This window comes from Calypte anna, chromosome 17 (genome assembly GCF_003957555.1).
Source record: "Calypte anna isolate BGI_N300 chromosome 17, bCalAnn1_v1.p, whole genome shotgun sequence".
NCBI classification, from domain to species: Eukaryota; Metazoa; Chordata; class Aves; order Apodiformes; family Trochilidae; genus Calypte; species Calypte anna.
Window position 1 is genome coordinate 2,414,924 of NC_044262.1, and position 24,970 is coordinate 2,439,893.

The 24,970-nt window shown below is 44.0% G+C and overlaps 1 protein-coding gene across 1 annotated transcript in view; it reads left to right on the plus strand.

Annotated features, from left to right (window-relative positions):
• PAPPA (pappalysin 1) overlaps positions 1-24,970 on the plus strand; it is a 174,176-nt gene that overhangs the window by 105,804 nt on the left and 43,402 nt on the right. Inside the window, 3 exon segments of the mRNA XM_008499328.2 lie at positions 14,798-14,911; positions 15,338-15,473; positions 18,956-19,169. Coding sequence (XP_008497550.2) covers positions 14,798-14,911; positions 15,338-15,473; positions 18,956-19,169 — 464 coding nt within the window.

The following is a 24,970-nucleotide window of genomic DNA, read 5'->3' on the forward strand; positions in this document are numbered from 1 at the left end:
ACATGCCCTGGGAGGAAGCCTCTGACAGGTCTGTTTCAGAAGAGTTGCTCCATGGCTGGGGTGCAAGGAGCAGCAGGAGGTGGGTGCAGAGCAACCTTGGAGATACCATTTCTCCTTTCCTTTTGCTGGTGGCACTCCTGCTTTTGGAGAACTGGTTTGTCTGCAGTTTCCCTTTTGGTCTTTAAAATGAAGAATTATAAAAAGAGGCTAATGGGTCTTTACAGGGCTTATTGTGGATCTTGTTACTCCTATCACAGCAATGTGTGCTCAACACTTGGCACTTGGTGTGTGTGTTGGTAATTTGGAAGGCCAGTCCCTCAGTAGCTATGTCTTTCATTGAATGTCCTCCCAGATGTGCAGAAGTTGTTTAGAACCAAGTAACTATATATATATATATATATAATTCTTTTAATTTTTTTCTCTCTATACTATTTTTTGAGGTTGGTTCTCCCCCGTGCAGAAAAAGCCACACAGCTCAGGCACAGTTAACTAAAATGGAGCTCTTTCTTGAGGCTGCTGGGCACAGGCAGGTCCTGGGATTCGTTTTCATTCCTGGACTAATGGTCTAATGAACACACCCTGATCTCCTCTGGGGTACCCCACAGGGGCTGCTATGGAGTAAGAAGTTGTGGAAGAGGATTCTTATTACATCTTTCCCACAAACAGAGGCCCCCTCCTGCCCCTATTAGAGTTCCCACAATTGCACTCATCCAGTCTCACTGCAGCAAACTTATTCTTCCCCTATAGCAGAAGGATATCTAGAGTTGCAGTATGTTTGAAATAGTCCACAACAGAAGACAGAAGCATGCAAATATGCTGAATACTAGAATAAAGACCATGGTAGAGCAAGAGCTCCAAGAGTGGTAAGGAGATATCAAAAGAAAACTGAAGCGAAAGATGATGAAGTTCTCTGCCATGCAATTTTATTCTGTCTAATAAATATAACACTGAAGGTAATTCCCCAAAGATTCAGCGAAGCCAACAGATAGAGTAATCTTGAGCAGGAGTGGGAAGAGAGGAAACCTGCAACTTTTAATGGAGAAGCCATTCCTTTCCTTTGGGATGATCATGCTGAGAAGAGGGAGGGTGTCTGTCTGTCGGCTCTGCAAGTGGCCCTTTTTGAACTTCCCAGTTCACAGCCAAGCCCTGTTGCTCTTCAGTGGTAAGAATTCTGTTGTGGTTGGAGGGATAAAAAATCCCCATTTTTAATAAGATGATTTGCTTTGCAAATGTCTTTGTTATTTATAGCTGAGCCAGGCTTTCAACCGCTAAGCTCTGGAGGTTGAGGGCAGAATCCCACTAAGAAAAAACATTAATGGGGGAACCATGAGTGATCTGAAACCAGTTCTGGAAAAATAGGAACTGGACACTGTGCACAGGCTGTTGCAAGAGGAATGTAGGTTTGTTGTATGCATCTGAGCTCATTTCCATTACTGGCAGATCCACCAAAAGGCTTCAGCTTATGTTACAAAGTCTGCAAGTCTAAAATTAGCTCAAGGGGGTCCAAAACTTTGTCTTCATTTCAGCCTTCCCCTGGATACCACAGACCAGCCAATTTGGTCTTTTGCCTGAAGTATGGAGAGTTGCATCATGAGTCTGGCCCCAACCATCAGGCAAATTCAGGCTGGAATGCTCCTTCCTTGGCTTATGTGATTATATTTTTCATATTTTTTTCAATGTGAAGGGTTTAATGAAGCGTTATCACAGCCACACTGCTTGATCTTTGTTCCATTTAATAGAGGTGGAAACTGGAGCACAGAAAGGTAGAGTTCCCCAGAACCAGGAAATTCAAGAAATCTTGAAGGGGAAACATTCATATCTTGAATAAAAAGAAAAATCTTCAGGGCCTTCCAAGAGTCACTGTCTGGGAACAGAGACCTGGAAGGGGCTTGGGGTCATTAAATTTGCATTTTAGCTGTCAACCACCTCACATCCTCTCATCTGTGAATTAACCAGGCTTTATCCTAGCATGGTTTGTTTGGCTGTTCATTCCCAATGTGAAAGAAATGGGAAACTGTTCCACCAGCTCCTTGTTTTAATGTCTGGAAACCTTGTTTTCCACCTGTCTTGCTGGGAAAGATGGAGTTTGTAACTTTTCAGCCAAAGGAATTCCACTGATCCTTATCTGCATGTTTGCATTGCTGCTTTGCCTCGTTTGAGGTCATCCCTGCAAAGGTCCCACACCAGGCTGAGGGATGCTGCAAAGATGTGTGCTAACATCAGTGCCATGGCTCCTGCTCAGGAATAATCTGTATGCTCTGGGGAAGTCTCTGAAGCAAAATAAAATGAGAAATGGGATTTTCTAGTTTTTCTAGAAAAAGACTCAGATGCAGAAAGGTGGCTGGGAAAGTGTTACCCTTAAAGTCAATTCAGATTGGGCTGGAGAAAAGGGGATGCTTCCCATCACATGGATAACTGCTCCCTGCTAGGACAGGACAGGGATTCCTTCCCTCTCACCCCTCCATCCCACGTCTTCCAGTCCTCCTCTGCTCCTGACAGTAGTAAAGCAGCAGACCCCATGGCTGGTGTTGTAGCCTCTGGCTGATTTGTGTAAGGGGAGGACAGAGAGAACACAATGAGATGTCAGAGGAGATTCCAAGCAATTTTGCCAAACACTCAAGGGATATTTTTTTCTTTCCATTCCCCTCCCCCCCCTTAGTTTTTAGAATAATTTTTCAAGAACACATATGCAAGTCATCTAAGGGAAACAGAACAGTGAGTACCAGGGGCTGGTACACTGTGTTCCCTTTGTGTACTGTAGAGAAAATAGATAAAAGAAACAAAGGATGATGCAGAGAGCAAAGCAGCCAACAGTACTTTCAGACAGGTTCAGTCTGACCTTTTCAGAGATGAAGGTCAACCAAAAATCCTCAGGTGCCGGAAATTGGTCCTGTCTTCCTAGGACCAGGAGACATTTACCACTAATGAAACAAGAGCAGAATTCCATGCCATTTGCTGTTGCTAGATGCGAGAAGAAAGGCAAGAAAGGAATATTGTCTTGGATAATAATAAGGATTACATGCTTCTTTAGGAAGTAACTTAGCATTTTATGATCATATCTGCTGTATACCCAGCCACCCACCCAGATAACACACAGCAACAGAAAACAGCTTGGACCCCCCTGGCATCAGGGAGCTGAAAAACAGGACCCCATGACAGGGGTAGTGCTCGTTAGTGTGCACTCATCTGAAAGGAGACCCCCCCTCCTCAGCCCTTGCCCCTCAACCTGCCACTCTCTCCGTCTGCTCTTGCTGCTCAGGAGCGTTTAGATGCAGAGCATGTCCAGCCCTAAGCGTGGGATAGCTCTCCTGCATCCCATCCGGGTTGTTTGTCATGGGTGCCTCTCCATTCAGAGCAGGATTTTTGCATAAATGCACCGCCACGTCTGCTTTGTTCATGCCTGAAGGCTTCTCGGCATTTCGCATCCCAGCCCTGCCCTGGCCATCTTCTTCCATGTAGCTTCATCAGCTTTTCCATGATTTCCCACTGCAACAGCAAATAAACCTGTCTGGAACATTGCTGGTCAATCGAATGTAGTTAAAAATACCCAGCTGATTGTTTGGGATAGAATTAAAACAAGTGATTGGAAAGAAGGCATGGAAAAAGGGTGCAAGAGTGAAGCCATCACGGGCATTACTATGTAATTTGGTTTCATGTTCTCCACAAGAAAACATGTAAAATATGTAAACAGAGCTCTCCAGGATTGTAATGTAGCTACAAAGCCACAGATACACAGGCAGGCAGGGTGCTATTCTTCAGCAGAACGGAATGCCATCCCCAAAACCACACAATCATTTCTTTAAGCCTGAAAGTAAACTTTCTCATGCCAGGGGTGGAGAATTTATTTTTCCTTTTAAATGTCTCCACTACTTGTTCAGAGTACTGTAGGCATTTTAGCCCACATTGTCATAAGAGACCTCGTAGTTTGAATGCCAATGATTTTTAGGGTGTTCATCTTGAGATTTCACTAAAAGGCATGGGTTTTGGAGGATGGTGCAGCACTGTCCTGAAGATCTCTTGAGTCTCTCGAGTCCCTTTGCCCCCACTTGCAAACAAGCAGCTGCTTTAAAAAGCCAACCAAACAAAAAACAAACAAAAAAGCCAACAAAAAAACCCCAATAAAAAAACCCAACAAAAAAACCCAACAAAAAAAAAATCCAAAGCCCCCAATCAAATGAAAAAAAAACCCAAACAAAACAGAACTGGGGATTATTTGGCTAAACTCTTGAGCTGCTCTGAAGCCCTCCTGAATTTCTGCTACTTTAGAACACTGTTGAGGAACCCCAAATCTTTGCTCGTTTTTGGAAATAATTCCTACAAAGTTGGAGGATTACAGTTTCCTCTGAGGTCATTTCAGTGGTGAATCTGATAAGAAGAGATGATTCTCCTGTCTGGTGAGTTGGGCCCAGCTCCCTTGCTATCAGCAGGAGCCTGCCCATCACCTTGGTTTCCAATGTAGCCTCAGGCTCTGGCTGAAAATTGCAATGTGTGCCAGGAAATGGTGATCTGCATGATCAGAGCTATGATCTGCCTGTGGATGTATCTACTCACTTGGGAGAAGCCCTCATTTAGGGGAACATCAAGTTCTGCTTAGCCATTTTGGTCATTGGGCCAAAATCCTTACACTTAGCACTTTAGGCAGTGGATCTTATTTCCCCATCTTTCTGGTAATTAACCACCACTGCTCTGAGCAAAGACAGCTCTCCTTCCAGAGAGAGAAGCTGAAGCATGGGGTGAAGAGAACCTCCTTTCCATCTTTTTACATCCAAGTAGCTTTGAAAAATCTGCCTTTCTATCAGAGCAAATCTGTTCCAGGAGCACTGTGTTAACATTGGGACCCTTACAAGTTGGAAAAGGAAAGCCTCATGGTATGGAATTGTTTCCCAGTGGTTGTTTCTGGTAGGCAAGGCAAAGCCTGGGCATCTGTGAGTTCCTCAGTTCCCTGTGTCCACAGCCCATTCTCCTGGAGCCTGTTCCTGGAAGTCAGTGAGCCTGAAGGAACCTTCCTCTCAGAGATGATGCTTGTACTTTAATCACTCAGTAACTTACTTTGGGAGCAGCTGGGAGTGTCTTAGCATGCCTCTACTAGCCTGAGACATCAAGGATGATGTGTTGCAAGTCATCTTTTGGCTTAATTTGTTGGAGTTTGAGGTTCATCAGAACAATCAGGGCTGTTCTGAGGTTAGAGGCTTCTCCAGCCACCTTCAACCAAACCTTTACTTGGGTGGAGATTTGCACGGGCTGGAGGAAGCAATTGGTCACTGCTCTAAGGACTCCCCTGGATGGTCCAACTCAAAGTAATTTATTTATGCAGCAGCAATTTCGTTCTTCTGCAGTTTCTCCTGGAAAAACCCCATGAAGGAAGGGGCAGCCTTCTGCATCATATACCACAAACCAGGCCTTCAGGTATTAAGAAAAACAATCCACAGGGTTTTACATTCATTAATACATGCTCAACCAGGGCTGGCTACTTGGATGGGAACCCAAAAGGCATCGCCTGATGAGGGGCAGCTGCAGGCAGCTCCCCAGGACAGCCCATGGCAGCCCATCCCCTCCGTGCCCCCCACTGTCCCCCCCCCCACACTCCCTGGGAGCCCGGCCACAGCTTTCCCTCTCACTGTTAAATCCAGGGCCTCTTCCCAATGTATCATCTCCCTGGATGTATCCAATTAAGGCCTGTTGACAGCCCAGAGCAGACTTATACCCTTAGGATTAGAGGCATGTGTATGTCTTCCTATAGGAAGGGAAAACAACTGGGTGTCTGGCTGGCTTGCTGGGAGTGTGGGGTGGGAAACTGAGGAGCTTGGAAAGGGAAAAGGAGGCAGGGAAAGGGAGGTTTGCACCCCCAGTTATCCTTGCATGTGGAAAGGCTGTGTGATGCGTGTGGTTTACACAGCGTGTTTACATGGCCCATAACCCTAAACAAAGCTGAAAAGCATGACTCTGAAGTCTGGAAATAAAAGCACTGGAAACCCCTGGTTTTCTGCACATGAGAAAGTTTTGTTCTTTAAGCACACAGATGTTTTAAAATGAAAAATCACTCCTTTGACCTTTCCTGCATGTGATCGTGTGGCCAGAGCTGACATTAACCACTGCATGGCTGTTGGCTTCAGCTGCAGGCAGAGCTCAGGGAGCAACCCTCAGGGCTGGTGGTGGCACCTGTGTTGTGTCACATCTCTTGTAAGCTGCTCCTGTGTCCCCTATGCACTTGGGGTAGTTCAGAAGAGGTGGGGTTAGGTAGAGAGGTACTAAGGGTCAGCTCCTACTATGCTGGAAATGAAAGGGTTGTGTTTTTTTCCTCTTTGATAGCTGAAAAAGATGTAACTTAATTTTTTTCCCTCTTCATCTCTCTTCCTACCAGCAATGTTGCCCAAGTGCTTCTAAGCATCTTTGTTCACCTCGGCCAGTGTGTGATTCTGGTGGAGAACTCATTGAGCTGAAGTTCTTTAGGGATTTGTTGTTGTTGTTGTTGTTGTTGTTAGGTTTCTCTAAGTAGCTGTGTGCTTTCTTCATCCAAGCAAATTTAGAGGACCAGCTTTGGGAAGGAAGGAGGGGATATTACCAAGTGGATTTTAACAAGCCCTATCCTGCTTTGTCCTGCAGGAGTGCCAAACCAGCAAAACAGCAATGAATTCAGTGAGTTGGATCCAGTAATATAACAATTAAAATACACATTGAGGATCCTCCCAATGTATGCAGCACATTCAGCCTTTGACAAATTGATTTTTGAAGCCCGCTGCTTCCAAATGTAAAGCTTCAGTCAAAGCAAAGGGGAAGAAACCAACCAAACCAAACCAAAACAAAACCCAACAAGAAAACATAAAGCTTCTGATCTACTCACTGGTGGTAAAAACTTATGGGATGGGATTGTTTTCCTTTGCTGCAGCACCCCCATGGCCAACCTTGGCCAGCAGTTATGTGTGAGCTTTGCTGTTGTGGACTTTGATGGTTCAAGTTAGAGACAGGCAGTTCAGGAACCCAAGTGTGCAGCCAACAACAATCTGCTGGCTACTGTATTTGTTTAACCTTGCTCTCCAGTGGATGGGTAGGCAGTCTGTTAAAGCACTTATCAGTCTATAATGCCTTCACACTTTCGTGAGCAGCAGTGTGGAAGCTGGAGACAGGAGATTTTGCTGTAGATTTAAAATGCCTTTCAGTTTGAGTGAGGCTGCTGTTTGCAGAAGGAAGGGTATAAGGTATTTTTTAAGCTCTATCTTTATGCTGGCTGTCTAGCAGGTTGTGTTTGGCTGCTGGTTCTCCTGGAAGGTGCATTTGTGAATTTGGGTATAATAGCAGAATGCATTTCAGGGCTAATTCTACGAATTATGCCTTCTGAGTAAATCCTGGCAGTGCTGGGGTGGAATAGGCTGTTGTTTGAGAGCAGCATCTTTATGTCTTACTGCTGTGTTGAAGAAATAGCAAACGTCTGATGTGAACAACCAGGGGCACGTGGGAAATGGCTCAGTTACACTTTCATGTGCTCCATATGAGGCTGGACTCTGCTTTGCTGTGCACTCATGGCCATCACTTGCTTTCCCATCCTTTCAGGGTGCATGGCAGAATGGTAAAAAGAGCCAGGGACAGATCCCACTTGCAGTCATGAGCTCCGAATACTTGTGTTTACTTGTGGAGTTATGCAAATGTTGAGCTGTTTATTAAATCCCATTAGCATAATTATTTCTTCTTTTTCACACTTTTTTTTTTTCCCCCCCTGTAGTTTCTGGCCCTGGCTCAACTGATGTCTTTGGGTTGATCCTTTGAACCATGCAGAAATCATCTGGTTAGGGTTTTGTTGTAAAATCAAAACTCCATATTGTGTTTTCCACAGGTCCAGCTAGCATCCTAGATATTTTGATTACACCTGGCTGGATGTCAAAACCATTGTGGTTTTGGGATAGGGCCAGTCAGAACTGGCTTACAGTTTTGTCAGGTATACTATGTGAAGTTTATGGTTTTATGTGATTTTGATTTGAACTCACTGAGTTGAAATGAAGTTTGCTTTGAATCTGGACATAACAAACATTCAAAGGAAAGCTCAAAGAATGCTGGTCTGCATGATTTAAAAATTGAAATACATTGCTCATACAGAGTCTTTGGAAGTGAAATAACTGCTTGTTTTGAGAAACCTAAAGTAAATAATACATATTGAATACACATGCAATCTGGGCCATCATCTAATGGAAATACCTGTAGCTCCTATTCACTTTGCTGAAACTAAACCAATTTATATGACAAAGCAAAGTAGCCCTTGCAGCTCCCACTCATTTCTGAATCACAGTCTAATGTTGCATCCAAAACTCTACCCAAGGAAATTTCCTTTTTGGAAATGAACACTACCATTCTTATGGCAAAGTAGAAGAATTTACCATCACATCATGCTGCAAACAAGCTCCTAAAGCCATATTGTATCAGCTGCTGTGTTTTCGTTCACATGAAAGTCACTTTGCAATTACTAAAAAGCCCAGACAAACCTACAGCTGAAAACTAGTGCTCTGTGCTAGGCAATCTGTTGTAACATGCTAATTGAATACTAAGTCTGCAAGGTCCAGACACCATCCACTGCTCCAGATTCAAATGGGAAGTGGCTGTGCTGAGACTGGACGTAGCAACTGGCAGTGGGGCTTGATTTCATCCTGCAGGAGATGTAATCTCCTTCCCAATCCCACAGCCAAATCCTGTTCTTCATTACATGGGTAAAATTGACAGATGAGATTTCCTCTGACTTCAGAGCCAGCTGAATCTGGGAATAATCTAGCATCAGTGTGTTACCCCAGAAGTTATATCAGCTTTCAGTTGATAAAATTTTTCTGTTGCTCACCTGCCTGCATCTCAGGACACGCTGCAGTGTTTCATCTTTTGCCATCAGGCCTTTAAGTACCCCAAAGAAAACAAGGAAAAGCAGACAAAGAGAATGAAACTCAATAAAACAGGACAAGGAGAAGAAGCTGCAGTTTATGAGCATCAGAGGTCAGGGAAAGTTACTGCTGAGGAAGAGGTGGGAGACATGAAGGTAAGAGGGCTAGTGAAAGAGGGAGGACACAGTTTTCTCTCATCATGTGATTCTTATAACTTATGCTGCTGAATCTGGTATTTGACTATGGGTTTTTGTTTTATTTTTACAACAGGGCAGTTTAAGCTCACTGTTGGTGCACATAAAAGTTTAATATATGTCCCCAGTTTTGAAAAAGTAACTTTGAATTTTTTCCTGAAGTTTAAGAGGCCAACCTGAAATGACCCAATGCTGACTTTCATCATCGGGAGACAACCAGTGACTCCAATCTTCTGACAGGACAAATCCAGAACACCAGAAAAGATACTAAAGCATTTCTGACCAGAATCTAAAAGAAAACACAGAGTAAAATTTATGGTGTCCCTTGAGTAAGCCCATGTGTAAAATTTCCACCTGAACACTGTGGGCTCATGAGGTTAGAAATGATCTTAGAAATTGGCTGATTTTTGGGGTATTTGTTGAGACCTAAATGGTGCCCTTTTTAATGGTTCAGTGCTCACTAATGTGAGCAATTTCATTTTTCTGTGTAACTCCAGCCCAATTCCCAGACTAAATGAGAAGAACAGTGCAACAGCTTTCAGAACAGATTGGAGATCTGTGCTGCAGTCGGCAAACTGGGTGGTGTCCATGTGGCAGTCAAGCTGCCTTATAGTGCTGGGCAATAAACAAGGAGGAACCTTTCTGATATTTAGCAATTGCACTGTAGTTTCTCATCCTTGGGTAAGGTTAACCTTAGGTCTGCAAGAACAATAATGTATTTAAGAGTAAAAGATCAGTGTGACTGCCAGCCCCCACATCTGGCAATGGAGAGAAAAAGTTCTTGTTTGTTAAGGGATGTGTTAAAATGCTGCTTCTGTCATAGTTGGGATTCCCAACTATCCCATAATTGGGATTTATTGAGTTAAATATAAACAACATTCTGCATTGCAGTGGGCTAAAAAGTGTGGATTAATTAGGTTTCAGCATTATGGTTGAAATCTGGTTCTTTAGCTGGATCTTCAAGCATGGTAACATGTCCATTCATGCCTGAATGGGTTTCGTATCAGTCCAGGAGTATTTCCATGCCCTTGTGCAGACTCTTTCAGGATGTTGTGTGTTCCTCAAATAGATGACATTGGGGGATTTTACCAATAGATCCTCATTCTGTGGTTGCTGTTTTGCAAATGGGAAAGGGTATGGTCCATTTTGTCCCAGAAACCTGAAGTATTGTCTGTCTTGGTGCAAAAGTGACAGGAGCCCAGTCCCTGGTAGAAAGGAAGGAGGGAAAGGCAGCAGTTTGGGGCAGGAGAACCACTTCCACCCTTCTTCCTCAGAAGAAAGTTTCTCCCTCCTGCCTGATGGCCAGGTGCTCACCAGGACCTGTCACAGCCATACTTAGCTTGGAGACATGGTCTGAAGGAAACCCCATGGCGGGACAACAGATGGGATTTGGGGAACAGACAGATCTGTGCCCTGGAGAGGTTCTCTGTTTCCAGCTGCCTCTGAGCATGCAGACAGGCACAGCCACATCAACCATGGCATCAACATATGCAGGGCAGCAGCTGAGTTTAAACAGCAGCTTTGCCCCTCTGCTTTTAGAGTTGTTTTGATGTTACAATGTGAAAGACAAGAACCACAAGCGGAGGCAAGGCCTGGGGTGTCTGTCTGTCTGTCTGTGCTTGCTGGATGGGAAGGACAGAGATGGATGCCAGCTGCTTGTATTTAACCCATTCCTGAGGGGAAGTTTATCCTTCACACCTGTATTATATATATATATATATATATATATTTCCCTTCTCTTTGTAAGAACTAAGCACTTCTTTGTGCCTAATGGCTTTTACCTTCCAGATACCTGTGTGATGTGGATATTATCCTCATCTGACAGGCCTGGGAAAAACAGGAGCTGCCTGAAAGGTTGTGCTGGGGACATGCACTGGGAACAGTCAGGTCGAGACCTAGTCCAGTGCCAGTTCACCGGATCTGTGATCCTTAACCTGTAGTTTGCCTGGAACAGAAGCCCCTCAACACAACTTTATGTTGCTTGAAGTCCCAGGGTGGCTGGGAATCGTTCACAAGGGTTGTCTTCCAAAAGTTGCTCTTCAGCACAATTTCTCATATTACTTTGAAAGAAAACATTATGAGGAAATGGAGTTGATTGCAATAGTAAATATGTTTTAGATGTGGCAAGGAACTAAGTGCTACCAATATATCACTTTTCCCTTTCTACTGACACATTCCTTGGTCCCCTTGAGTAAGAGAAGGAAAACAGGAGAGGCGGTTTGAAGAACATGTTGTCCCTATGATTGACAAGAGGTTGTATAAATCAGTCAAAGGGAATCCTCCAGGCATTCTCTCTTGTGGGAAGATCCCACAGTGCTCTCTGGCCTTGTTCATTCTCTCTCTCGATGTTTGTGTACAAAATGTGTGGGTGGGAGACAAGCTGTATTAGAACCTCTGAGAGGAACAGACATCAGCTCTTTTAATTGAAAGCAGCTTCCTAGGGAGGGGTACAACATGGGCTTCCAGTAAGTCATCACAAATAGTCCCTGAATACTTTGGAGCAGATACTAAGCTGTGGATCCCTGATGCTCTGGGGGTCTGAGAACCCGGGTAAGCCCCAGTGAGTGAAGTTTTCAATCCTGCATGATGCTGTCATTCTTCAAAGCAAATACTTTAGTGCTTGGTAACACCCTGAAATGAGAACTGCATTTATTCCTTCTTCCCTCCACAGCTGTCAGGTGCTTTGTAGCAAACTGTAGGATGGTAGGAAAGAATTTATTTCTCATAAATGTCAGTTGCTGTGAGTTTACAGCCACGAGAGATCACAGACTCATAGAATCACAGAATACCAGGTTGGAAGGGACCTCAAGGATCATCTGATCCAACCCTTCTAGGTAGGAACATGATCTAGATGAGACAGCCAACACTATTTAGATGATGCCCTGTCTTCCAGGCCATTAGAACTTGTAGTTTAATCATGGTGGTACTGCAGTAAGAGGTGCCTTTGTGCTGTGTAGAGAAACAAGATAAACCAGGTGCCTCGAGTTGCCAAAGAGTGTGTGTGAGTCCACCTGTGCCTGGTTAGGGCAGGCCCCCTATTACCAGGGGGCCAATAAAGGTGGGACACACACCCACAGAGAGAAGCTCACTCTTGTGCGAGGCAATGGAGAGGTCAGCAGCTCATCGAGCCTTAGGAGCAAGAAAGGCTCCTCCCGCTACAGTGCTGCTTCCATTTTCTAAGGATGGCTTAAAGACAGAGGTGAGAAAGTCTGTCCCAGCAAATAATTCTCAGATTTTGCAGTCATGTAGTGACAATCAGTAACTGTGTAGAATTGAAAAGCTGATGTATCTAACACGTGTTAGTTGGTGGACCCCATAGGTAATAGGGACTCTTTATTTAGTAAGGCTGGCATTACAAAATCTTGAAGAGCTTTTTTCCATTAGTTAATGTAGAAGAGGTTCTTATAGCCTCTTCTCTTCTCATGTCATGTCTTGCAGACTTTTCCCACACTCCTCAATAATACTCTTCTCCTAAAATAACATTTTACCCCAGAACCAGCTTGGAGCACTTCTTTGAGTAGCAATGGATCAGCCTCAGCAGGAAGAAGCTTATCTAAGCTCTTCAATCCAGACCCATCTACTGAGCCTGCACACCTCTGTTGCCCACATCTCAAACACAGGTTCTTTATGCAGGCAGGCAGAAGCAGAACATACACACAAATCAAACAAGACATTTAAAAGTTATCAAGTTTTCCAACCCATCTCAGCAGGGTTTTATTTTGGGTTTGATTCAAATTTTTGTGAAAGTATGGCTGATTTCTTAATACACAGCTTCATCCATCCATTAAGTGGCACTTAAAATGCACCAAACATCACTACTCCTCTGTCTTTCAACCACCTTTTTGGATCAGTATAGCAGGAGGATATATAAGAATAAAACCAAAATCATATAAAAGTAATCAGACTTTTGTTCATGTCAAAGAGCTCTCCGACCATATAAAATGCAGATGTGGGTAAGATTAATTTCCTATCTGGAGAGGTATTAAAATAAAAACCATGCTCCCAACAAGAGACAGGCTGCTGAAAATGCAAGAAAAAATTGCGAAACGGTACATGTCAAATTGCTGGCCTGGATTTCAAATGACAAAGATAGTTTATGTAAAGCCTTTGCTCTGCTGTAAAATGTAACACTATCCACTGCCTAGCCTCAATGAAGCTTGGTCCCAGTTGTTTTAAAAAATAAATAAACTAAAAATCTTCTTCCAGCCCATTAAAGCTGATTTATGTTTTGTCCATAGATTCCTCTGTTCTGGTTCTTGAGGGACTCAGATTATGGAGGTGATTACATCACTTAGAGCCAATCTGGCTTCTTGCTCCCAGGCATCCCAGGCTCTCTTTGCATTGCCCAGACTTTGCCTTCTGGGACCAGGAGGGCAGTTCCATGCAGAATTACTGAGTGGGCATAGCATTTTGAATAGTTAAACCACCTCTCTGTTAATTCTCTTGTTTCACCTCAGGGTTTCTTTTTGTTCTAAGAATCAGGGAAATTGCTCATGGGAACAGCTTTACAGACAGCATGTCACCACCTGACCTTTCAGTTCAGGCTCTGGTCTTGGAAAGAAAACTAATACTGTCCTCAGGAGTATGGGGCTCCAATTAGCACCTGGTGGTCTGTGGGATCAGTCCTGGGCTCTCCTATGGCTCTTATAACTGCTGGAGATGGTTTTGCCTCCTGGGCTACAGTTGTAGCTCTTGTCCCTGTACTGTCTGACCATGAAGAATTCTCTCCATCCCTGTGTCTGTGGTAATAACAGTCACTGAGTTCATCGAAGTCTTCTGAATCTTAACAGGTACATTTCAGCTGCTCTGAGAACCTCAGCTGGAAGCATCTTCCTTAGGCAGTGGTAGCCTTTTGCATGGTGGACATTTCCATCTTTGTTCTTATTCAGAGAATGAAGGCTGTGGTCACGTGGGTTCCCTTTTAGCAGCAGTTTGCCTGAGCACTGTGGTTTCAGGGTAAATCCTACCATTGTTTGCAGCTTCATTTTCACCTCTTACATACTGACAGCACTGCAAGGCCTCTGCTACTTGAATTCAGATGTTTTCTTCTCTGTGCTTTTCATCAATGCCAGCCCTTGGGATTCATCTTCTTGTTCTTGACTAGAAGGAGCAGTTTGCTTCTAATCCCACTGCTGCCTGCCATGGGAATGGCTGTTGGTGTCAGAAGGCAGCGATTCCACTTGCAGAACCTAGCTAACAAACCCAGAAACTTGTCTGCTCAAGTTGGGTTGTAGAGACAGGACTACCTTGGTTATACTTCCTTCCAACTTTACATGGCTATCTGTGGCTTCCCTGGGGTGACAGTAACATGCAGGTTAAACTAGGACATGGCTGGAGTTCTGTGGAGAGCATCTGCAGGCTGGCTGCACTGGGAGTTGGTGTGCTCGGATGTGATCGTCACTGGGACTCCAGTGGGAAGAGTGACGACCTATTTGGGTGGGAGCAGAGTTGTTCTGCATGCTGTCAGAGACCTCGTACCAAAGTCAGAGGAAACTGTTGGCTGCCATCCAGCTGCTGTGAGTCTGTAGCTCCTTTTCATGTTTCAGTTTATCTAATTGAGGTGGAAAAACTGGAGACCTCACTTTTGAATAATCTCATGGTATTTAGAAATGTTGTTATTGAGTATTATTTTATTCTAGCAATGCACCTGGACTTTTTTTTTTTTAATTTATTTCCCCACTTTAAACAGTCATAATCCTTCCTTACTCTCATCTATGCCTGTTTTGGTGTTCCTTTTTTGTCCTGCAGATGTGTCGAACTAAGGTGATCGACTTGAACGATGGGGTCTCTCAGTATGCCTGGTATCCCTGCACAGCCAATTTCCAGTACTCCCACATTACACAGACCGTTTTCTGGTTGAAGGTAGGAAGTGCTCATGTCATTCAGAAGCCTCCTCTTTGCCTGCCTCTATAGCGTTTCCCCAACAAGCAAAATATTATGGAACAGCCTTCCCAGGGCCAAGCTGCTCTGTTCTTTGAAGTATGTTTAGTGCAAAATAGCAAAACAAAGTCTCTGAGCACTGTCTGGAGAGTCAGTGGTGAAGTCTCCCCCTGTGCCAAGGCTATTGAATTTCTGAGAGGTTATGGCCTCCAGCTGCAGGGCTGTTTGACTTGAGTTTATCTAGTTTGTGTAGGAGAGACTGGAAGAGAAGACTTCTGTGTGACCTGGAATGGGAATTGTTATTTTTAAAGTCCTGCACTTACTCTTGGGGGTTTTTTAAGCCCACCACAGTTCTTCACTGCAGCCTCTGTGGTTTTTTGTTTTGTTTTGTTTTGTTTTTTTTCCCAGGCTTATTTTTCCCAGCCTATGGTAGCTGCAGCAGTCTTAGTTCACTTGGTCACCGATGGGACCTATTACCTGGATCAGAAGCAGGAGACCATCGGTGTGCAGCTGTTTGACACCAAAGAGCAAAGCCATGACCTTGGTAAGATTGTATTTTATTAAATGCCCTCTTTATTGCTAGCTTAATCTATTGCTACTCCCATTCACAAAATGATCAATACTGCTGCTCAGTTTTTTTCCGGATCAGACAAAAAAGTGCTTGTTTTAATGCTGCAGTACCCACATTTCATTTAGTTTGTTGGAAACGATGCATCATGCTAAAGATATTTCTCCATACCTGTTCACTATGCATTCAGAAGTGATAAGCTTCTTTGTAGTCATTAAAGAAAGCACTGTTTCAATGCTTCACTAACAGCATCACTCTGGAGAGGCTGGTAGCAGGGAGTGAGGGATCTGCACCAGCTGGTATAGGAAAAGCTTCTGCATTGCAAGGTGTAGTTGGTTCTAGTCCTGCCCACAGGGAGGTTTCCCCAGGTATTTAATGGCCACTATTTTTCATGTGAAGTCTTTCAGGTCTAACCAAGGTCTTACTCCAGACCCTTTGTAGAATGTGTGCATGGCCTCAACAGATGTCCCTGACCCAGGCTATGGACCTGCCAGTTGTGCCAAAGTGCCAGGATTTTTGTCTCTGCTCTGGGCACAGGTCCCTGAATCCAGGAAAGTTTTGTCTGGTCAATTGATTCTGGCTGCATTTAAGCTTCAGGACCAAGGAGCTCCCAACTCTGTGTCAGGGTAGGACTTGCATAATCCCTTTCCTGGTGTCCCCGTCCTTTTTTTCCTTCTGACTAGAAAGCTGGCCACATCATCCTGAGAATAATATTTCAGAAAACCTAACTCCCTTCCCCAGCTTTCTGTTTTACCATAACTTTGTAATTTTGGCAAAATGAAACTCCAATGATCTTAACCACTAGTGATGAGAAGGAGAAGGGACACACACAGGAGACAGGTGCTAGAGGATTATACAAGGTGATACCTAATTTGGTGGGAATGTGTGGTGTCTGTTGTCCCAGAACAAACCAAAATTCAGAGCAAGTTACGCAGGTTGAGTCAAGATAGCTCCCAATTTGCTAGAGCCAGATTATTTTTATCTTCCTCCTTTCACAAAACAGTGGCACATAGCTCTTTCCCTCTGAGAAATAAATGGTGGAGACACAAACATGCCAATAAATACTTAATGTGGTATTTTATGGAGACAGACAGACAGATTATGAGAGAAAGAGAACAAGAAAGAAGAGTGAAGAGGAAACTGAGGGTGAGGTTTTGAAATCCTTGATGAAGTTGCAACATGACTTTGGCACGGCTCAGGCTGATGCCAGGACATCTTTGCAGCTGTAATGCTGCCTTCATGGAAAAAACCCTCTAACCTTTTCAGAAGAGGTGTAGGTAGGCTACCCAGCAGTCCTCACCCAGACAGAGCTCCCAATCCCTGTTCTGTCTGAGTTCTGGGTGCCTCATTAGGTCTTTCTCCTGGACATTGTTTTTGAATTATCATGGAGGCAAGCTAGAAACTGCAGTTGACCTGCAGGCTTTGGCAAGCACTTGGTGCAGACTTGACTGCAGATGGTCAGCCAGCCTTAAGCAGAACATGGTGGCAAATTAAAAAGCACATCTAGAAGGAAGCAGCAATCATTTGCAGCTTGATGAGTCCTCAGAGTGCTAAAGACATTCCTAGGAGCAAAATGTGGTTTCCCACCTTGATCAGAACACTTTTTTACCACAAGGACTCCCAGGAAATTCTGAGAAGCTTCTTCTGAGTCTCAGCAGGAGATGGAGAGGTTGGGATGCCAAACACCTCAGCTCTGGTAGTTCAGAGACATTGAGGGTCAGCCACAGGATACTTTGCAAAATCTGTTCAATGTTGAATAAGTGGATCCAGAGCTACAGAAACAAGGGCAAACTATGAGACAGCTCTAACTCCCCTGCCATGGACACCTGTACTATCTTGACTGTTTTTTTGCTAATGAAGGCAGGATAGTTAAATGAACCTGACCCGTTTGGCCCCCGTTTACCTTGCTGGGGTCAGAAAACTCCAACAAGTGCAGAACAGCTCTGTGGATCTGTTTTGTTGTGGGCACCACCTGAGCACGAGGAATTAAATGGAAGTGAATAAACAGCCTTATACCATAAGGTCTTTCTTGGCTTTCCATCAGAGAAGGCAGAAACTTCCAAGGAATTTGGGAACCCGGGATTTTGAGTATTAACTGCACCTGTTTCTAAGTGAGAAACGTGCACTGTTCCACAAGGAGCTGATATCAAAAGACCTGTGGGAGGCAAGAAGACAGGGAGGTTATTTCAAGGTCAGGTAAAGAGCAAAACAAAAAGAGGTTTGGTTTTGTTTTTTTTTTAAATATTCTTTTATTACAGGAATATTTATTAGAGAGTGGGAGATAGATGTTTAAAGAGAGTGGTCAGAGGTCTGTCTAATTCACAGGAAATCACTTTCTAAGGAGAAAAAATGAAAACTTTTTATTCCTTTCCTTTTGAGTCAAGAAACCTGAACTAGAAGAAAACAGAAATAACAGAAATCCCTGAGCCAGTTAAACATGCAAATAGAATTTATTTTATTTCTGAATTTGTAAGTGTATCAGGGTAGCCAAAGACCTTGGGCCAAAGCTGTTTCTGGGGAAGCTCCAGTGAAGCAAATGGAGCTGGAGCCAAGCTGATCCTCGGAGCGATGCCATGGAGCTGTGGAGGCAAAGCTTTGCAGTCAGCTGGCTAACCATGAATCTCAGTAAATGAATTTTGAGGCCAGAAAACAGCTGTCTGTCCTTTGAGTTACCCCAGAGATGGATTTGGCCGATTTGAATTCAGGTTGCCTCTACTTGAAGGTGAGAATTTCTTCTCGACTCACAGTGTTCTCCTTGTCACCTCTCATGCTTCTGTGCACCTCAGCATCCTGAGAAGCTTTTATTTTCCCAAGACACGATTATTCTCTTCTCAAATGAGATCACCTGTATAATCTCTAGTCCACCACCCTCATCTCTCTCCCTAGGGTGATCCATGACTTCTGAGGAACAGAGCAAGACATCCTAAGGCTGAAAACCATCAAGGAAAAAAAAAAAATTTGGAACATTTAGTGTAGAGCTCCTGCTAAAGAAGTTTTACATTGAGTGCTAATAACATGCACAGCTACAAACAAGCCACTGGTGCACTGGCCACAGTGTACAAAGCCACCCAGCCTGCCGGCACCCTTTGATGCGTGGTATAAAGGCTCCAACTGTCATCTCAGACCAATTTTACAATAGTGTGACTCTGCTTCCTCCGTGATGGTTGCTCCTGATTTAACAGAGCACAATAGGAATGTAGCTGTGGTCTAAAGAAATGGCCCTGAGAGCCTGTTGTGCTCTCAGAGAGAATGGCAGCCTTTCTTCAGCTGTCTGGAGGGATATACTTCTCTACTAAGCTCTCTGAAGCGATTTGGGAAGCCCCTCCAGGCAGCTTACCATAACGTTTCAGCTCTAAAGGGTCCTTCCTATGGGTGAAATGCTTCTGAAGTGCCCACAGCTTTGGGAAGCAATTGTGTTAAGACTGACCCTTCCTCTGATCTTGTCTCTCCTCTGGCAGGTGTCCACGTCCTGAGCTGCAGGAACAATCCCCTGATTATCCCCGTCATCCATGACCTCAGTCACCCTTTTTATCACACCCAGGCTGTCCTCATTAGCTTCAGCTCCCAGTTTGTGGCCATCTCCGGGGTGGCCCTGCGTTCCTTCCACAACTTCGACCCCATCACTATCAGCAGCTGCCAGCGAGGACAGACCTACAGCCCGGCGGAGCAGAGGTGAGCCTGGCAGTTTGCTGCCTTTGGCTTGGTGGCCCCCAGCCCCTGCCTGTTCTGGGGCTCAGGGGAGGCAGGAGGGGCACAGCAGCTGAACCCTGCTGACCCCTTTGTGTTGCTGCTTAAAAACCGGCAGTGTTCTCATTGATCAGGATGGATGGGACATTTAACCTGCATGGGATACTGTTAGTGAATTATTTCCTCTTCCTTTCTCCTCCCTCCTTTATCCCGAGCTCGGAATTGGGGCCAGTTAACTCTCCAGACATTCCCCAGCACAGCAGAATTTTCACCACTCACACACCGGCTTCAATCTAAACCGCTTTGTGCTGCTGAAGTGCTACAGGGACCTCCCATGGAAATGGTGGCTTGGAGACAAAGTGATATTTGTGCCCCAGCAGGGCCAGGTCCTGCAAGGTGCTCAGCCCCGTGCAGAGGGTGCTTGGCCACCAGCATTCACGGTGCTTTTCTGGCTGAGTAAAGGCCCTCAGCACCTCTCTGGATCTGGCCCATGGTCTGAAAAGCTCTGTGGGACCCCCCAGGATGAAAGGTTTATGGCTACCGTTTTATTCTTGTTGTTATTACAGACACATCAATAGATCACCACCAACCCTTCTCAGTCTCTGCTTTACAGCATCCCACAGAGATTGTGACCTTTTGTGGCCTCTGGTGCGGCAGCTTCATGGATCCTTTCAGCAAGGCAGTGAAAAGAAGAGGGGAGAATTTAGCAAAACCCCTGAAAGAATAATTTTTTTGTCTTCCTTTGTGAATTCAAAGTCGTCAGACCCTAGCAGCAGCTATAGTAAAACAAGTTGCATATCCCAGCAAACCTCTGCTCAGCCTCCTAAACAAGCTGTCAGTTTTTTTTTTTATAATGTTCTGGCTTGTTTTTAGGACCTGCTTTCATTCCAGTAAAGGCGGGAGGGTGAGAAGGGGGAGAGGGAAGAAAAAAGAAAAAAAAAAAGAAAAAAATAGGAGTATATCTATAGCTAAATCAATCCAGTCAGTGTGTTCTGACCTAGATTCAAGGAGTCTGATCATTCTGTGCAATAGGTTGTATAAATTCAGAGGCCCAAAGACAGCAGGATCAGGTTTCAGATGAGAAGTCTAGTTGGGGATGTTTGGCTAAATCCCAGTGCAGGACAGAAAAAGAGCGAGAAAGACCCACTGGAAAGAGATGGTAAGAAGCAATAGGGAGCTGGAGAAGGCTGGGACACAGGACCACATTCCTCCCTCTCAAGTTTTTGGTAGGAATTGAACCATTTGTTCACTTATGAAATTAGAAGGGCTCTGTGTTTAGAAAGTTATTTCCTTAATAAAAAATGCATTCCCCTTAGGCAAAGTTTCAGTGAGCCTCTGCAGCCCAGCAAACTAACCTTTAGAAATTTCTTGAAGAATCTCCTACCTTTTGCCCCTTTTTTTTTTTCTTTTCCTTTTTCTTTTTTTTTTTTTTTTTTTGCATTGTTTTGTTTTCCTGATGCACTGAACCATCTCAGCCCCTTTGCTCTCAGAAACGTGCATCAGAGCCTCACTCGTTCAAAGGAAGGTTTCAGGTCTTGCAGGTTACAACGCTGGACTGATCATGAAGTTTCCCATGTCAGTCAAGGAACTGGAAGCTCTCTGAAGTAAAGCCCTGACCCAAAGGCAATTGAAACCAATGGGATTTTTTCCATTGATAGTGGAAAAATCTCCAATTTGCCTTGTGGTGGGGTCGGTTTAGGTGACTGTGTATGCTTTTCTTCTTCTGTACAAGGAACTCCAAGCAGTTCAGGTATCCAAGATGTGGGGAAAGCTGTGCATTACGTTATGGAGACAGGAAATAGGTGATGCCTTTGCTGTCACCTGCCACCTTTTCCCTGTGTTATATTACTTGATCAAAGGAGAACATAGAAACGGGGATTTTAAAAATTTATTCTTAACCAGTTCAGCAGCTGGATGTGGGGTTTCTGCCTCTCAAGCTCACAGTTTCCCCATCAGATCCCATTTGAGTGCCAATCCCACACTGCCTATCCTTCCCTTCTCCCCTTTCCATACTGGTTGCATTCACCTAATATGATTTTTAGTATATTTATTGAATTTTTAAAAGAAACTTTCATTCCTATGTGTAAGCATCAATTTTACCACGCTCATTTTTTAGTTAAAGGTGGATATTTTTGCCTGCTTTTTGGCTTTTCTTTACAAACGATATTATTTCTCTTTCTTCAAGGAGAATTATTTTGGTTGGAAAGGACTTACAGCCAGATGCAGACACTTCCAGGCAAGGGTGCAGATTTTTAATATGTGAGGGAAAAAAAATATATTGGCCCTTAAAAGTTAACACAGCTTTTCTTTTTGGGGTGAATGGATCGCTTCCATGGCTTAGTGACTACTTAATAATTGAAACTAAAACATGCATTCACTATTCTTTCTCAAAATATGAATTACAGGTAGTATTTTACAAGATAAAAAGGAGCTTAACTGCAGAAGTGCCATTGAACTTTATAGGTTGTTGTTTTCAGTCATCGTTGCTCTTTTGAAAATCCAGTCCATCTTTCTGAAGACATTTATAGAGGTCTTGGAAAAACAAACCCAACACAATTCTGTACTTCCCAGTTATATTTTTCCAGTTGTTGGTTTTCGTGATGATCACAGGCTTTTTGTTTGTTTGTTTGTTTGTTTTCAGGAAGTTTACCTCACTGCTGGGGATGTGTTGTAGAAATGACATGCTTTATTTTCACATTGCATCCTTAGACCAGATGTAATGGCCCAGTTAGTTTTTCTCTCATGCCTCATAGCCCAAATTACTGTACTTCTGTTATTTCCCATTTAGCCTCACTGAGTGGATGGTGAAATAGGGTGTGCAGAGGTGTGATTTCCCATGCCAGTAGCAAGATAATCTGATGTCTTAGGGATGCCTTTGACTGCAGTTACTCAGTTCCTTGTCCTTTCCCCATGTAGGAGCCACCAGTTGGGGATCTCCAGCCCTGCAAGGCACCCTTGTGAAGTGCTGCTTGCCCTTGGTGGCATTTCTCTGCTGTGTTCACAAAACCTGTCCCCTCTTCCATCCCACATGGTGCCATTTGTTTCTCTCCTGGAAATTACAGGCAGGAGGCTGTAACCTTCTGCTGGGAGGTAGACACCTCAACTCAGCTTTCAGAACTGTGGATTTCAGGAGTTGCCAGCTTTCTAGACCTCCATTAACTCCATGTTCATAATGAAGATATGCATTACAGATTAAAATATGTTCCCTATGTAAAGGTTTGTAAAGTATAGCCTTAAGAACTCTTTTTGTTCATACACTATTCATTATTAGTAGTCTTAAACAGTATCTGCCCTGAAACACCTCTGGCTGCCTGTGCCCCTCCAGTATGTGTGCCCCATCTCATGCATCTCCTTGTGGTTTCGAGTTAGTGCAGCAAAAAGGTTTTCCTTTCCTTTGTTTGGCGAGATCTTGGCACAAGCTCACTGTTATGGCTGCAAAATTGCTTCTGGAGGGGAGAGATTTAGGGTTTACCTTCCTCCATAAGCATGCACATCTGGGTGTTGGACAGCTTGGGAGGACCAAACCTGTGGCCCAAACCCCACTCCTGGCCAACACACCATCTCCTGCCCTCACCTTGGCCTCCATGGAGGGTTGTCCTCCGACCTTCACTCTTTCCTGCCCCAGGGAGATGTAGCCCACTCCAGCTCCTCTCTTTGTCTTGTTCTCTCCTGCTGTCAGCTTCCCCAACAAGAAATAATGAAGATAAATCTTCAGTGGAGGAACAAAAGCAACCACTGTCTTTAACTCCAGTTTTTTTGTTTTTTTTTTTTTTCTTTTTATAAGGGAGGGTGTAAAAAGGGTTTCCTTGGTTTTTTGGGGGGTTTTGTGGGTTTATTTTTGGGGGGGCTTGTGTTTTATTTTTTTCCTTCTTTTTTTGTGATTTAATGCAGCTTTCTCTTTACCAATTCAGCAGCCTTCCCCCTGCCCTGCCTTCTGTCATTAAGCACAATCTCTGGCAGCTCGCTTCTGGTGAAATTAATGAATTTCACACAGAATTGTTAATCATAGAAGCTTTGGTCCATGACATGTGTTATAATTCAATGGAATTTTAACCTTCACCCCATTTTGGTAATTGGCAAATGGCATCATTTGGCTTTTATTAAAGTGGAAGGCAATGCATTTGCTTTGTTTGCTGGGACAGACTCTGGCAGGGCGACCTGCAGGGCTGCTGATGCCCAAGGCATGCTTGCTCCATTGCTGATGCTCCATTTCCAGGCTGGCAGTACCACAGGGCTTTGAGAGCTTTACTGGTTTCATATGGATCTCCCCCTGGGCAGGAACACCTCATAAAATCTCTCTTCTTCAGCAGGCTGGCTGACCCTATCAGTCTGAATTAGGGTTTTGTTGTGACCATTATCATAGCCAAGCACAATGATATGGCAATAAAATCACCCAAAGGACCATAGGTCATGCTACACTTTTGGTCACTCTTAGAGATCAGATATGAAGGCAAACACCTAAAAGAAAAGGGCTTGATTCTTTTCCCATTGGGGAACAGGTTCCAAATCAGCACAGGTTCACCAATCCCTGTCAAGCCCCAAGGATTTGGGTAGATATTCTTTGAAATTTTGTGTTAGTACAAAGAGGCAAATGTGCTTTAGTTGAAGATAAATTCATTGCCACTTCTGCAGTTCATATTTTTTCACTTCTACAGGAAGGAAGATGGATAGAAGCCTTTACTTTTCAATATGATTCATCCGTGTTTGGATTAAAGAGGCTGAACTTGCTCTTGCCTGTAGGGGAAGGCAAATCTACTGCAGGTGGCCTACAAGAAAGCTGGGAAGGAACTTTTTATAAGGACATAGGGTGACAGGTCAATGGTAATAGTTTTTAACTGGAAGAGGGTGTATTTAGGTTAGACAGTAAGAAAAAATTCCTTATTGTGAGGGTAGTGAGACACTGGCCCAGGCTGCCCAGAGATGCTGTGGCTGCCCCATCTCTTGCACTGTTGAAGGCAGCTTTGGATGGAGTTTGGAGCAACCTGGTCTAGTGCCAGGTGTCCCTGCCCATGCAGGGAGTTTGGAACTAGATGATCATTAAGGTGTCTTGCAACCCAAACCAGTCTGGGATTCTATGGATCTGTGATAAATCTGTTAGAAACACCCTCAGAAGGTAACCTCTGGGTGAGGTGTGTGTGTGGTTGTGTAGAACAAAACCAAAGTATGCTTCAGATTTGCAGCCCCTGCTGTCCTGAACTGTGGAAAATGAAGTTTTTTTCTATGTACCATAAATAATATTGTGGCTCTTCTCATAACAATTGTATAGTGTGAGCTTTGATGCTGTCCTATGCACATCTACATGTGTGTGTGTGTATGTGTCAGAGCTATCACAAAGGAAACAAATAAGTACAGCACTGTGTTAAGATGGGTTCTTGGAAAAGTGCTTGACCCCAGGGTGAGGAAAAGAAAGTTTGGTTTTTCAAAAGAGGAAGTCCTGGATTGTTTTTTGTGTGAGGAAGGAGGAGTTCCACTTAATTGTTTTAATTCTCTATAAACATGTTAAATACAAATGTTTCTAGGATTGTGACACTAAGACTTCAATTTAGCAAAGCCCTTAGCTGTTTGCTTATATCACCCTGTAGTCAGGTCTATCAGTGGGACTTAACCTTACAATTGAAGTTAAGCACATATTTAAGTGCCTCACTGAATGGGGCCCAATATTGGCACAGACAAATAAAGATTTAGAGGCTATTGACTGAACTCATTTGGATTAGGGATGGGCAGAATGGATTTGAATAAAGTAAGAGCTGGCTCAGAACTTCAGCCTACATGTGAAGCTGATTCAG